The 13982-nt window shown below is 39.6% G+C and overlaps 1 protein-coding gene across 5 annotated transcripts in view; it reads left to right on the top strand.

The window, feature by feature from the left end:
• The window catches only part of VAV3 (vav guanine nucleotide exchange factor 3), a 490967-nt gene that overhangs the window by 315101 nt on the left and 161884 nt on the right, over positions 1-13982 (top strand). For all 5 annotated transcript variants that reach the window (XM_068240048.1, XM_068240046.1, XM_068240044.1 and 2 more), the window contains 3 exons: positions 2478-2581; positions 7706-7805; positions 12829-12924. In XM_068240048.1, coding sequence (XP_068096149.1) covers positions 2478-2581; positions 7706-7805; positions 12829-12924 — 300 coding nt within the window. The remainder of the gene's footprint in view (positions 1-2477; positions 2582-7705; positions 7806-12828; positions 12925-13982) is intronic.

The following is a 13982-nucleotide window of genomic DNA, read 5'->3' as shown; positions in this document are numbered from 1 at the left end:
CATTAGAGTGACCAAGCAGCTCCGGGTGACTACTTTCCTAGTGGTTTTGGGTCACCCCGAGCTGCTTGGTTCCTCTCCATTTAGAAATCCTTTAATTCTGAGATTTCGCCTTCCAGTGCCTGAACCATGTCATTAAAATAAAGAATATCTGAGAACACCAGTAAATATATATATATATATATATATATATATATATATATATATATATATATATATATATATACATATATACACACACACACACACACCCCATATATACTCGCATATAAGCCGACCCGCATATAAGCCGACCCCCCAACTTTTACCTGAAAACCCAGGGGAAAATGATTGACCCTCATATAAGCCGGGGGTGGGAACTGTTGGCCGCCTTATTCCCCTAGTGTGTCCCAGTATAGCTAGTAAAGTGCCCAGTATGGGTAGGTAGTGTCCCAGTATAGCTAGTATAGTGCCCAGTATAGCTAGTATAGTGCTCAGTATAGCTAGTAAAGTGCCCCAGTTTAGCTAGTATAGTGCTCAGTATAGCTAGTAAAGTGTCCCAGTTTAGCTAGTATAGTGCTCAGTATAGCTAGTATAGTGCCCCAGTTTAGCTAGTATAGTGCTCAGTATAGCTAGTATAGTTCGCAGTATAGCTAGTAAAGTGCCCCAGTTTAGCTAGTATAGTGCTCAGTATAGCTAGTATAGTGCTCAGTATAGCTAGTATAGTGCTCAGTATAGTTAGTAAAGTGCCCCAGTTTAGCTAGTATAGTGCTCAGTATAACTAGTATAGTGCTCAGTATAACTAGTATAGTGCTTAGTATAGCTGGTAAAGTCCCCCAGTTTAGCTAGTATAGTGCTCAGTATAGCTAGTATAGCGCTCATTATAGCTAGTAAAGTGCCCAGTGTAGATAGTATAGTCGCCCCCACCCCCACCGCCGCTGCTATTACCTGCCCGCATCTTCTATTCCCCTCTCCCTGCTTGTAAACATTCACAGCAGCGCGCCCGGCGCTGCTACTGTGACGAGCGACGAGCCAGGAAAGAGCGGTTCCCATAGTAACAGGAAGCCGCTCGTCACAGTAGCACGCCGGGCGCGCTGCTGTGAATGTTTACAAGCACGGAGAGGGGAATAGAAGATGCGGGCAGGTAATAGCAGCGGCGGCGGCCGTGGGGGGAGCGGGGGACCCGCGGACCAGCGGAGGGGGGGGGGGGACCCGCGGACCAACATGACTCGCATACAAGCCGACCCCCCAACTTTTGGCCCCCTTTTTGGGGGTCAAAAATTCGGCTTGTATGCGAGTATATACGGTATATATATTTTTAGTACAATGTGGTTAAACATCTGTGAAATTTTTTAAATTGCTGTCTGGATTTCCATTTGAGGTGTTCTCTCACCTGGATTTCTTTGAACACACCAACTAATTAACTGGATAAATTGTATAGTAGCTCAAGCCAGAGCAACCCATTAAAATTAAATAGGTTTTGTTTGTAACAGTTTAGCTAAACTAATACGGTAAATGATGATTACTGATTGCCTAAATGACCTGTCAACCTAAAAGCTGACTTTTCTAAACATCACCACCAATTGTTTATATAGTGATATGCTGACTGAAATCTTTGTACCCGAGTTCCCAGGTCATATAAAATGTTACCCCTGTGCAGAATACAGGAAAGGAATGACTTGACAATGATTCGACCATCAAGTGTCTTTAAAGTACATATATCATTATTTAAAGTACATATATCATTTTTTTTAATTATTCTACATCTTTTGAATAGGGCACATTAAGATATCTAGAGGTGCCGATATGTGCTTACACATACCTTGAAAAGTTTCCCTGAAAACCCTCGGGACACTTAAAGGGTGTATAGATACAGTACATCCAATTTTGGTTGGCCAATAATGGGTCAATTTAACAATTTCCATGTAGTATGAGAGCCTAATCTTTTCATAATATTAAATATCTGTTGGCCCTCAAACTACATGGAGGTGGTAAACTTGGCCAAACAAAATTGGATGTGTATACACACCCTAATGAGCAAAAGCTAATTGGTTGAAGTAACTATCCCTGAGGGCCATTTTCCATTAGCAGCATTTTGCGATCTGATTCCGATTCCGATTGCTTGTGGACCCCAAAATGCTAGGCACTTTAACAACTGATGGAAACCACATTTCCTTTAGTGTGATTGCATGAAAATCTCTGTGGGAAGGATTGCAATGCAATTGTGATCATGTTGCTTAGTGGAAAGGGCCTTGACTCCTATGCTAAAAGCCTCACTGAATGGGCCTGACAAATGGTATGTGACTATCACTATGATAGCTCAATAGCAATGGATATGAGCTGGGAGAAGGCGGAACCAGTGGTGGATGACTTGGGTAAAATGCAATTGACAGAGGCTGTCATGACAATTGTGGCTTAGGTACTCTTTAACGTCATACTTTTGCCCCCATTTTGCTACTTGTTTCACTTTGATTTCACACCTTTCTCTTTTTGTGTTACAGGAATTAGTGAAAGTGCACAGAAGTCTCATGCTAGAAATCAGCGACTCAATCACACATAAGAACAGCCAAAACCTCTACTTGGTCTTTTTGTCATACAAAGAGAGGTAATATATCTCTAATTGCAATATTTTTATAAACAGCAGCTAAAAGGATTGCAGTAATTTCTTATTCAATTTGCATTTAATAAGCATTCAGGGATTAAGATAGTTTCTCTGATCTGTAAACTTTAAAAGATGTTTTTAAATAGTGAGGGCCATTGGGGTGGGGGATGGGGGGTGTTGAAAGGCAGTACTTACCTGCTGCTTCCTAACCCGCTCGTCTATATGCACTCCTCGATCTTCTCCAGCCACACCCCAGGTGCCACAATTTCAAGCTCCCGCCGTGGTAGCATGCATCCCCAGGCACCACAAGGCATGCTGGGGGATGTAGCCCTTGAGTGCGAGTATGTACACTCACATCAAAGGGTTACATTTTCCAGCATGCATTGGGGTGAACACTACCATTATGAGAGCTTGAAACTGTAGGGAGCAGCCCCCAAAAGGTAAGTAATGCTTGTCACCCAATGGCTCACACTTTTTTTAAACGGTCCGGAGATAATGCTGATTTCCTAAAAGTATCTTCAGGAGATCATATTCATGATTAGATGCTAAAAGAGTATAAGCCCATAGTATGACCTGATGCTGTTATTTTCCTACTTAATTTCCATGTACTTGTGTGATGAATTCATAGTCTCTGTGTTTAAAATCTCTTATGAATGAAGTTGAATGAATCACTTATTCAGTTTAGAAAAACAAACTGTTGCTTTCTTAAAACAGAAAGAATTTGCGATAATTCAGGTTGGAGTGAGCTTGAGATGTCTCCCAAGGCATCACTGCTGAATATATGCAAATTAACCATTGTTACCATGAGCTTGCTGGTTAGTCTGTCCCTCTCGGTGTTACAAGCCCTACTGCATAGAGCCAAATTAATCCATGCCATGCACTGATGAGGATCAAACAATCCGAAACAGTCTGTATGCATGTTGGATTATTATGGCTCTGTACGAATTAACAAGCTGACACATCATTGCATTCCAGCGGTTCTGGAGGTGTGTTTAGCTTTTAAGGGTACAATGGTTAATTTGCATATATTCAGCAGTGATGCCTTGGGAGACATATCAAGCTCACTCCAACCTGAATTATCGCAAATTGTTTTTGTTTTAAGAAAGCAAACTTTTGTTTTTCTTAACATCTTAGTAAGGGGGCTTTTAGGACCATTGTAGTCCCTTACACACTCCAATGAGTTCTGGGTCACCATGAGCTTGGTGGTTAGTCTGTCCCTCTCAGTTTAGAAAAACTGAGATTTGTCATAAAAATATAAACAGCATGACAACACAAAACTCTTTCCCCCCCAAAACACAATGACCTTAGGTCATAGACCTCATTTTCTGAAGCTATGTTTCACAATATGAAGCAGTCATTATGGCATGTTTATGCCTGCTTAAGTTTCCAGTTCTTTTATCACTGAAAGGAGTCTACTGATTTGCCCTTTTAACTAAAATTTGCTTGATCTTCTGAACAAATGTTCTGGATTTCTGCAGGGACTTGAGTTATGATCTCTATTTTCTATATTTAAATGTATTTTTGTTAAGCAGCACGGAAAAAATATGTGAGTCCTCTTTAGGATCTGGTAGAACTATTTTTTACTGGTAGAATTTTTTTTTACTGGTAGTAATTTTAGTCAAAACCAGTTTGTGGCTTCTTATAGACCTGGATAGCAGTCATGAGATTCAGGGGTGCATTAAAAATAAAGTCATGAGAAGCTCGTATACTTTTTCCTTTGTATAAATCGTCGATTCTAAAGCCACATTGAGCACCCAACAGGTATAAAGATGGTAATGAAATTGATCAGAAAGAAGGAAGGTCTCTGTTACTTAGAAAGGTTGCACAACCTAAGCTTCTTTACTTTGGAAAAGAGAGGACTTGATTAACATGTATAAATACATTGAAAGGCATTCAAAAAAGCTTGGCCAAACAAGCTTTTTATCCCTAAGCCTGTACAATGGACAAAAGAAAATTAACTTTGCATGGAGAACATGACATTTTACCACCTATTTAGAAAAGATTGCTAGTTGTGGGGCCATGATACCTTTACCCAGTCAAAAAGTTTCTTCCCTTGTTAGGTGTAGTGAGAATCAAAAGGTTGAACTTAATGGACATATATATTTTTTTAATAACACTATTTATTTGCATATAGACCTGTATAAATATGTACAAATAAAAACTATAGTAAGGATATAAGATAACTCTAATAATCTAGAGGGCCAAGTGAATATTTTTGTAGCAGTCCAGTCTGTGACAGTCTACAGGGTGGATTGTTGTTGTAGTGGTAGGAAGGACCTAGTCAGTTTTGATGATGTGTAAGTGAATGAAAGGCCACATAGACCTGCACAAACACAAATGGTGCAAGGCTAACAAACACTCCCATGACCTTTTATTATTTTGCCTTTGTTACACTGAAACACTAAAGCCCAGATCTTTTTAGAACCCTGTTGATATAACTATAAGAACAGGCCTGTTGTGCCTGTACATCCTAGTAGCCCAACACTGTAGCATATGTAAACCATGGCTTCAGTGGGAATAGAGATAAGTGGTAACAATATAGCGCGAGCATTACATAATAATTTCAATTTTCATTTAATCACGGTTGTGGAGTTGGTACAAACATCATCCCACTCCAACTCAGACTCCTTGGTTTATAAAACCACCGACTGCAACTCAGACTCCAGGTACCCCAAAATTATTCCAACTCCTCGACTCTGACTCCAACTCTTACCCCACAGCCCTGCATTTAATAAGAGTATTATTGAAGTTATGGTGGTTTCTGCAGTTGAAAAGTTTAAAAATGTCCCTGAAACATCTCTGCATTTAACCTTCTCAAGAACAGATTTCTATAGCTAACAAAGATACAATAAGCAATAAGCAGGATCTCCTAGGGATACTCTATTATTCCCAGGGCTGTGGAGTCGGTCCAAAAATCCACCGACTCCGACTCCTCAGTTTAGGATTACACCGACTCCGACTCCTCTAATTTGCATATTACAATTTTGTTAATTAACAGTATGTAACGTGAAATTCGTCTCTTAGCTGCCAACGCTTAGGAATTTTACAAGACAACTGAAGTGAGAAGGATATGTAGACTACTATATTTATTCCCTTTAGACTAAAACTAGTCCTTGGTAAGAGTACTTGTAAAAGGTACAGACCGGAAACAAAGAACATCTATCAGGCCGTAGGCAATGTAACTGTGGGTACATGTAAGAGTGATGTGCAGGTACTCTGCAGGGAAATAAGGGGATTCTTCCTCTATTACACATCTGAACATGGATCAGGCCCTAGGCAATGTGACTGTGGGTACATGTAAGAATGAGGTGCAGGTACTCTGCAGGGGAATGAGGAGATTCTTCCTCTATTACACATCTGAACATGGATCAGGCCCTAGGCAATGTGACTGTGGGTACATGTTAGAATGAGGTGCAGGTACTCTGCAGGGGAAAAAGGAGATTCTTCCTCTATTACAGTTCTTCATGCACAATCTGAACAAGGTTTATGGGTGATAGACAACACCTCTGTGTTCAATGTGCACAACATTCTCAGTGGATTCCCTGCAGCTCTGTGGGGAGTGCATATGTAGAGTATAGTACTACTGTGTAACAAAGTAAACCTGAGACAGATGAAATTAAAGTTTTATACATACCTGGGGCTTCCTCCAGCCCCCTTCAGGCTAATCAGTCCCTCGCTGTCCTCCTCCGCCTTCTGGATCTTCTGCTATGAGTCCAGGTACTTGAGCCAGTCTAGTGTAGTGCGCATGCACACACTCCACCGCCGGGAGCATACTACACCTGTGCAGCACTATTGCGCAGGTGCAGAACGCTCCTGGCTGTGGAAGCGGCATGCGGCCGGACTGCGCTGACTGGGTGAATTACCAGGACTCATAGCAGAAGATCCAGGTGGCTTTTCTTTTAATTCGCCTCAGGTACCCTGTAATTCATAGTCACCAAACCAAATTTTAACAACATATCAATTTATTTGATTTCATGAGCAAAGAGAGTGCGTACATTTGCATAAACCAGCATCAATGCAGAATTATTTCCATCTCATTGACCATCTCTATTAGTGACACGGCTACACATCAGGCTTTATACTTACAGCATAGATGTTATTTCGTGTATATATAAGAGATTCCTGTGTACACATCATATATACAGTCACAATCAGATGTGTATATCTGACTTTAAAAATACGGGGACTGCTTTATTGAAGCAGCACAAGTAACTCATTTTGATTTGTTTATTTCATTTTTGTGGACTGAACACAGCTATTACTGTATATATACTGTATATATACATTATTTTTAATGACTATTATCTAAGAAATAGAACATTTTATCATATTTTCTATTTTAATTACAGTTACAAATTCATTAGGAGTCGGAGTCGGTGCATTTTTTCCCGACTCCGACTCCAGGCACCCAAAATTGCTCCGACTCCACAACTCCGACTCCACAGCCCTGATTATTCCACAAGGTGACTTTATCATCATTGGATCTTGGTTCTGTCAGTCAAGCAGTTAGCCTTTCTATTATCTTTCCGACTTACATCCTAACCACGTACGGCCAGTAGGAGCAGGCAGTGTAGTGTCTTTAATGGTCTGGCTGGAGCTCGGGTAGATGAGATTCAATCATAGGCTATATGGGAAATGTTTCCACTTACTGCACGCAGACTGACTATTGTGAATGGCTCCTAGTTATAAAATACAATCCGTTCACTGTCAGTTTTGCAGTGCAGTAAACTGGACAAAACAAGTCATTTTCCCCCTCACGTAGGAACACAGCCTAAATCCCAGACAATAATCAGAACTTTGACTAAAGACAGAGCCTGAAAATTATTTAAAAGTTTTGCAGCTGAGAATCTTTCAAACACAACATTTCTTTTAGGCATAAATTACAAATGATGATGACAATTAGATTACTTGAATTCAATTACTATGTCAACAGATGGAAGTAGTCTATTTTCAACCCGCCATTGGTCTATAGACTACTGGCTAAGAATCATTGTTATGTTTCATTATGTGAATGTTATAATTGTTATAGCAGTATAACAGCTTTTGGGGTTTTTGTATAATGTATGTTAAATTTTTCATTATAAATAATACTGTGATCTGGCTAACGTGTCTTTTCCTTAACATCAGACTTCTGATTTACGGAGAATACTGTAGCCAGGTGGAATCAGCCATATCCATCTTGGATAATATTTCCAAAACAAGAGAAGATGTCAGATTAAAACTGGAGGTATGTAGCCTGTGCCCCACCTTGTGAGATTTATATATGAATAAAAGCTGCTATAGATGCAAGCAATATCTTATTTAATGTTCCAATGTATGACAAGAGATGATCCTATCGAGGAATACATTATGGATAAATGTCTTTAATTACATTGTGGTCCTTTAAATAACCCAATTCTTCTTGTCATAGGTTTGTGAACAATCTTCGAGACCTTTGCTGACTCAGAACACATACTGCATCTATTGAAATTGGCAGCACAGCTTCTGCCTAATGAGCTACCTTCACACTAGACTGATAGGCTCTCTGAGCATATAAAGTGTCCTATAAGTGACTTTAGTGGAGTAATAAGTGGAAAGCCAGTAGGGAGAATTCAGGCACTTTTTTCTTGACCTCTAAGCAGTTTGGAGTCTGGATCCAGGAAGCAAAATAGTCTTTTCTATTTAAAGTGAACCTGTGCTAATTTTAGAATTGCTAAATAAAAGTAAGACTTGGGTTGAATTCAGCTGTAGTTAGACCTCTGCCTGTGGAAGACCAACCACAGAATCCAGTCACCCCACATAACCACATTTCAGCCACACCTTTTGGTGCTCTGCTGTGTGGTGTTGGGGGGGGGGAAGGGGGGGGGATATGACTATGGTTTCTGCAATTGGACTTCTAATGCTGGAGGTCTTACCTCTGCACTCCACTCACTTCAAATGAGAGCTGGCAAAAGCTTACTTACCTTCCAGTTCTTACAGGATGAGGGTTCCTTTAATCTATCTGGCCAGAACACACTTTAGTGTAGGGTGTTCCTATTAATTTAAAATTCATATTTATGTTAGGAAATCTGGACATAGTTCTTATTAAATTTAACATGAGAACACATTGAGCTATATTGAATAAACTGGGGTAAAGTGTAACTCATAAGCGGCAAACATATTATGCACAGTATTTAGATGCGGAAATCATTACCGTGCATAGCTAATTAAATAATGTGCAAATGGTTATTTAATGTCTCAATTAGGTGTGTTTACACGTTACATACAATATACATATGCATTACGCACAATATTATCATTGCGTGCATAAAACCCCATTATTATATTACCGTATTGCTTTATGCACGCTGTTCTGATTCCCGCAATAGAGTATACCCCATACTATAGGGATCAATTTTAGTTTTGTTAAAGCAGCTGTTCTTGCCGCACAGTTTGAGTATCATGAAACTTGTATGCTTTTGTTGGTAGTGCTTCAGTTTCTAATTTCTATAGCAGAAATCGTCCATGAATTAATATAGAGACAGAGTGCTATATTTATCAAAACCTGCACAAATCTGATCCAGTTGTCTCCTGGCAGACATGTCCACCTTCCTTGCAGCAAAGCATTACCTGCCACCACCCTTTGATTCTTGCTCAGAACCCGTTTTCACTATACAGTCGTTACTTGTTTTTCAGCCGAGTTGTAGATTACAGTGGTGTGACAGTGCACCCTAAGGTTGGATTATATTATTACAGTTTACTCTTAAAGTGTATGTGAATGTGTAAAATTAATTTTATGTTTAGGCAAACATTTTTAGATACACATTTTTGTATGAAATTTTAAGAATTATTTTGACTTGTAAGTTTAATTTTTATTAATTTAAGTATGTGTCACAATGAAGAGTGTCCCCTGATCTATAATGCAGATGGTTTGTATTATTGCTTTTGTTCCATTTACCACGTTTCGTGCAGCAATTGGAAATCTGCTGTTTACAATTGTTTCAGCTGTCTCAGTCTTCCTTATACTGCATTAGGAAAAATAAAGCTAAGATAAGTTAAAGTGGACCTGTACTCTTGCTCAGGACAGAAGGAAAACAGAGTTAAATGCACCATGTATGTATTTAGAGAGTGTAAGAGACAGCAAGCAATTGACAGTGCTCCTAGGCTGTAAATAAAATGAAACCAACAGTGGTGTGCAGATCCCCACAGGGGCTAAAATACACACCAAAAATGTGTATACCATTTATGACTAGCAGCACTAGGTAAGAATTTCATTTTAACTAGTGATTAGGCATGCTGAAGCTAACGCCCTCCGTTGCTGTACCTGTTTTGAATGCAAGTTGGGTAATTCGCCCGGTTTTCGAGCTCTGCACATCTATGCAGGTAGTTAAGATGGGTGCAGCGTCTATCTGGAATCACTTACAATCTCTCCTGCGGTACAAAACAAACATTTCAAGTGTTTAGCTTGTTTAATCCCCCCCTCATCTGTGACTAATCACAGGTGTAATTTGATCTCTCAGTTATGTCTGCTCAGGAATTTCAAGGTTATTATGCTGTTGCTTATCTTTTAGAGCAGAGAGGAGTGCTGAGTTCTGGTCTGCTTTAACCCCCCTGGCGGTATAAAAAATTCCGCCAGGAGGCAGCACAGCAGTTTTTTTTTTCCTTATATCATGTAGCGAGCCCAGGGCTCGCTACATGATAGCCGCTGCTCAGCGGCATCCTCCCGCTTGCTTCAATCGCCTTCGGCGATCTCCGATCAGGAAATCCCGTTCAAAGAATGGGATTTCCTGGAGGGCCTCCCCCGTCGCCATGGTGACGGGGCGGGATAACGTCTCCGACGTGTGGCGCGACGGATAGAGGCGATCGAGCGCAGGGCGGCGGCCATCAGTGTGCTGACACAGCTAGCAAAGTGCTAGCTGCGTGCAGCAAAAAACAAAATTAAACAAATCGGCCCAGCAGGGCCGGAGAAAACCTCCTGCGCGGCTTACCGCCAAGGAGGTTAAGAAAGAAACTGTTTGTTTATTCTCACAGATTCTGCACAAGCATTTTCTTTCTTCTCTAAAGTATTCACCCTGAAATCTACCCCTCCAAAATGCTGATATACAGTACCTGCACAGATTTCCTGGAGTTATTTTTATTGAGAATAATACAAACAGCTTCAGAAGAAAACACAGGCAAACTAGATTTCCTAAGGGGCAAATTTCAGTGGCGAACATTTCAGAAAAGAAAGGTTCATGATAAACATCTGAAGGAGCTTTTGTAATGGCTGTGACAATGCTCTCACCAATGTTGTATGATAAGTGGTAAAGGAGGAAACATCAACTAAGTCACCTATTTGCATTATTGATGAAAGTACCAGTAATTAAAACAAACCTGAACTGAAAATAACCTTACAGGACACCTGAAGCGAGAAGGATATGGAGGCTGCCATATTTATTTCTTTTTAAGGAATACCAGTTGCTTGGCAGCCCTGCTGATCATCTACCTCTAATACTTTTAGCCACAGACCCTAAACAAGCATGCATCAGATCAGGTGTTTCTGACATTATTATTATATCTGACAACAGTAGCTGCATGCTTGTTTCAGGTGTTATTCAGACACTACTGCAGCCAAATAGATCAGCAGAGCTGCCAGGCAACTGGTATTGTTTAAAAGGAAATAGGTATGGCAGCCTCCAAATACTACTCACATCAGTTGTCCTTTAAAGTGAACTTGAAGCCTGGTAAAGAAAAAAAAAGTTAGACACTTATCTTAGTAGGAGGAAGTTCCCTGATCCTCCATGACCCCTTTGCTGCCAGCTGGGAATCTCTTTATCTTTGTGGCTGTCCTCTCGTCTCTGAATGACTGTGGTTGCACTGTGCAGGCATTAGTGGGCTCATGCCTGTACAGTAGCACAAAGCCACTAAAGTAACAAAGAAAAATGACATGCATAAGCTGCTCTGTGCTACTACACATACGCTGGCCATACTTTGTACCTGCACAGTGCTGCCACACTCATGTTGAGAATTGTTCGCCCCTTTATCCAGCGGAGGAATGGAGGGGCGAAGGAAGACTGCAGTAATTTTTTTTGGGATTCCGCTATCCAATAAGAGATGATATGTGTCACAGTAACTGTAGTTTCATGCTCTTATTTTTAGTGTAAGGGCTAAAACTTTAACTTTGAAGTACGCACAGCAGCCTTTTCAGTGTGTCATAACTTCTGGTTCATTCAGCTCTTTGAGCGTTTCAGCATTATCCTGTTATCAGAAGTGCTTGCACTGCCAGATACAAGTGATCTGCCTCTTAACCTGATTGCCTTATTTGCATAGATAAAGTACGGGTTAATTAGCCCTTGCAACAACAAAAATGGTAAGTGAACCCAGGAAAGTTCTAGGTTGGCTTGGCACTGTATGTAACTTTTATTCCATTGAGCTAAAATTGGACGGAATACAGATACTACTAATAGTGAACAACGTGACCACAATCGGGTTGATAGGTATAGAGTTACTAGTCATACAACAAACCTATCAATCTCCCATTGTAAATTTATTATAGACCCCACACCAAGAACCCTACATGTTTCGTTTCATTTAATTAGAAACTTCGTCAGGAGTATATAGTAATAAAGTGCCAGAGTGCAAACAGTGCTAAAATAATAAAGAAATAGTCAAAATCACATATTACACATATTAAAGTAGCAGCAAGTATGGTCGCAAGACAGCAGCCTCACTTGCTGCTACTTTAATATGTGTACTATGTGATTTTGACTATTTCTTTATTATTTTAGCACTGTTTGCACTCTGGCACTTTATTACTATATACTCCTGACGAAGTTTCTAATTAAATGAAACGAAACATGTAGGGTTCTTGGTGTGGGGTCTATAATAAATTTACAATGGGAGATTGATAGGTTTGTCGTATGACTAGTAACTCTATACCTATCAACCCGATTGTGGTCACGTTGTTCACTATTAGTAGTATCTGTATTCCGTCCAATTTTAGCTCAATGGAATAAAAGTTATATTTTATGCCTAATTCTCCTCCTAAAAGGTATCAATTGTTAATTATTATAAATCAGGTGTGTTGTGTAATTCACTGTATGTAACCTAATTTTACCTCATCAAGTAACATCAGTTCAAGTACGTGTTAAAGCACTTTATGAACATTGTTAGCTATAAAATGTCACTTAAATTATAAATGTGTAAAGATTTTCAGAACTTGTTTTGTATTCCATGCACTTTATCTTACAATTGTTTAACATGCAAGTGAAAGGATACATTACAACATTTATAATAACTGTTCATCTAAACAGGAGTGTTCAAAGAGAGCAAATAATGGGAAATTCACACTGCGCGATCTTCTTGTTGTTCCTATGCAGAGGGTTCTGAAATATCACTTGCTGCTCCAGGTAAGCTTTCAATTTGCAAATTCTGTACAGCAAAGTCAGGGATTTAGGTAAAAAAGTCAATGCTATTGCTGAAGGGCTGAATACTGAGAGAAAAGAGCATGACTCCTTAAATAATACTTGGGATACGCCTCTATTTTGAAAATAGTTACACTGCAGTTGGTGTATAGTTCTAAATTGCAGCACTGACTTTTTTAAATACATTTTCCTATTTACAAATAACAAAAATGCTGTTTTAATCATTTCAGAGCAGTGTAAATTATATTACATACCTAGCTGTACTTTCTGAACAGCATGCCTAACTACCCACCCACGGGGTCACTTCTGGTAGATTTAATGCTTGTCACTTCAATAGAACTATTAAAAGAAACTTGATAGACATCATCTCACTTGCATCTTTAATTGAACTGGGTTGGTACCTTCCATGTGTAGTTTAAAGCACTGGGGCTTTCCCTAAGGGCTCAGCCACACTACAAGCGCTTTTCTGAGCGCTTGTGATTGATTTCTGAGCGCTTTTTAAAAATCGCTCCCATTCACTTTCATTAAAATTGCAGTAAAAATCGCAGCGATTTTTTGCATATGTGATCGTGCCGATTTTTGTGCGATTTTTACAGCGATTTTAATAAAAATGACTGGGAGTGAGTGCTAATCAATCACAAAGCACTCAGAAAAGTGCTTATAGTGTGGCTGAGCCCTCAGAGTTCTTAGTAAAGCTGTAATCATGCATTGATTTTGGAAACCATTGCAAGCCATACAGTCATAGTGTAGCCTATCCAACGGATTCTTTACATGAAACTAAACATGAGACTGGCGTGATCACAGAAAGGTTATGTAAAACTCTGAAGAACTAGCCAAAAAGCGAAATATTAAAGGGTTAGATGGTTATTGTTTGCCTCACCTGCATTAGTTAAATTGGTGCTTGAAGGTTTGTAAACCATGAAGTATATTTTATATTTTTATATGAATGAAAACTAAAATCTAAACCGTGATTTGCTAGAGTTACGTAGTTACTTGAAGTGGACCAAACTAAAGACTGCATATGTATCTGTCTCTTTAAAAAC

Source organism: Hyperolius riggenbachi, chromosome 6 (assembly GCF_040937935.1).
Source record: "Hyperolius riggenbachi isolate aHypRig1 chromosome 6, aHypRig1.pri, whole genome shotgun sequence".
Lineage (NCBI taxonomy): Eukaryota > Metazoa > Chordata > Amphibia > Anura > Hyperoliidae > Hyperolius > Hyperolius riggenbachi.
This window is presented reverse-complemented; position numbering and strand designations above follow the sequence as displayed.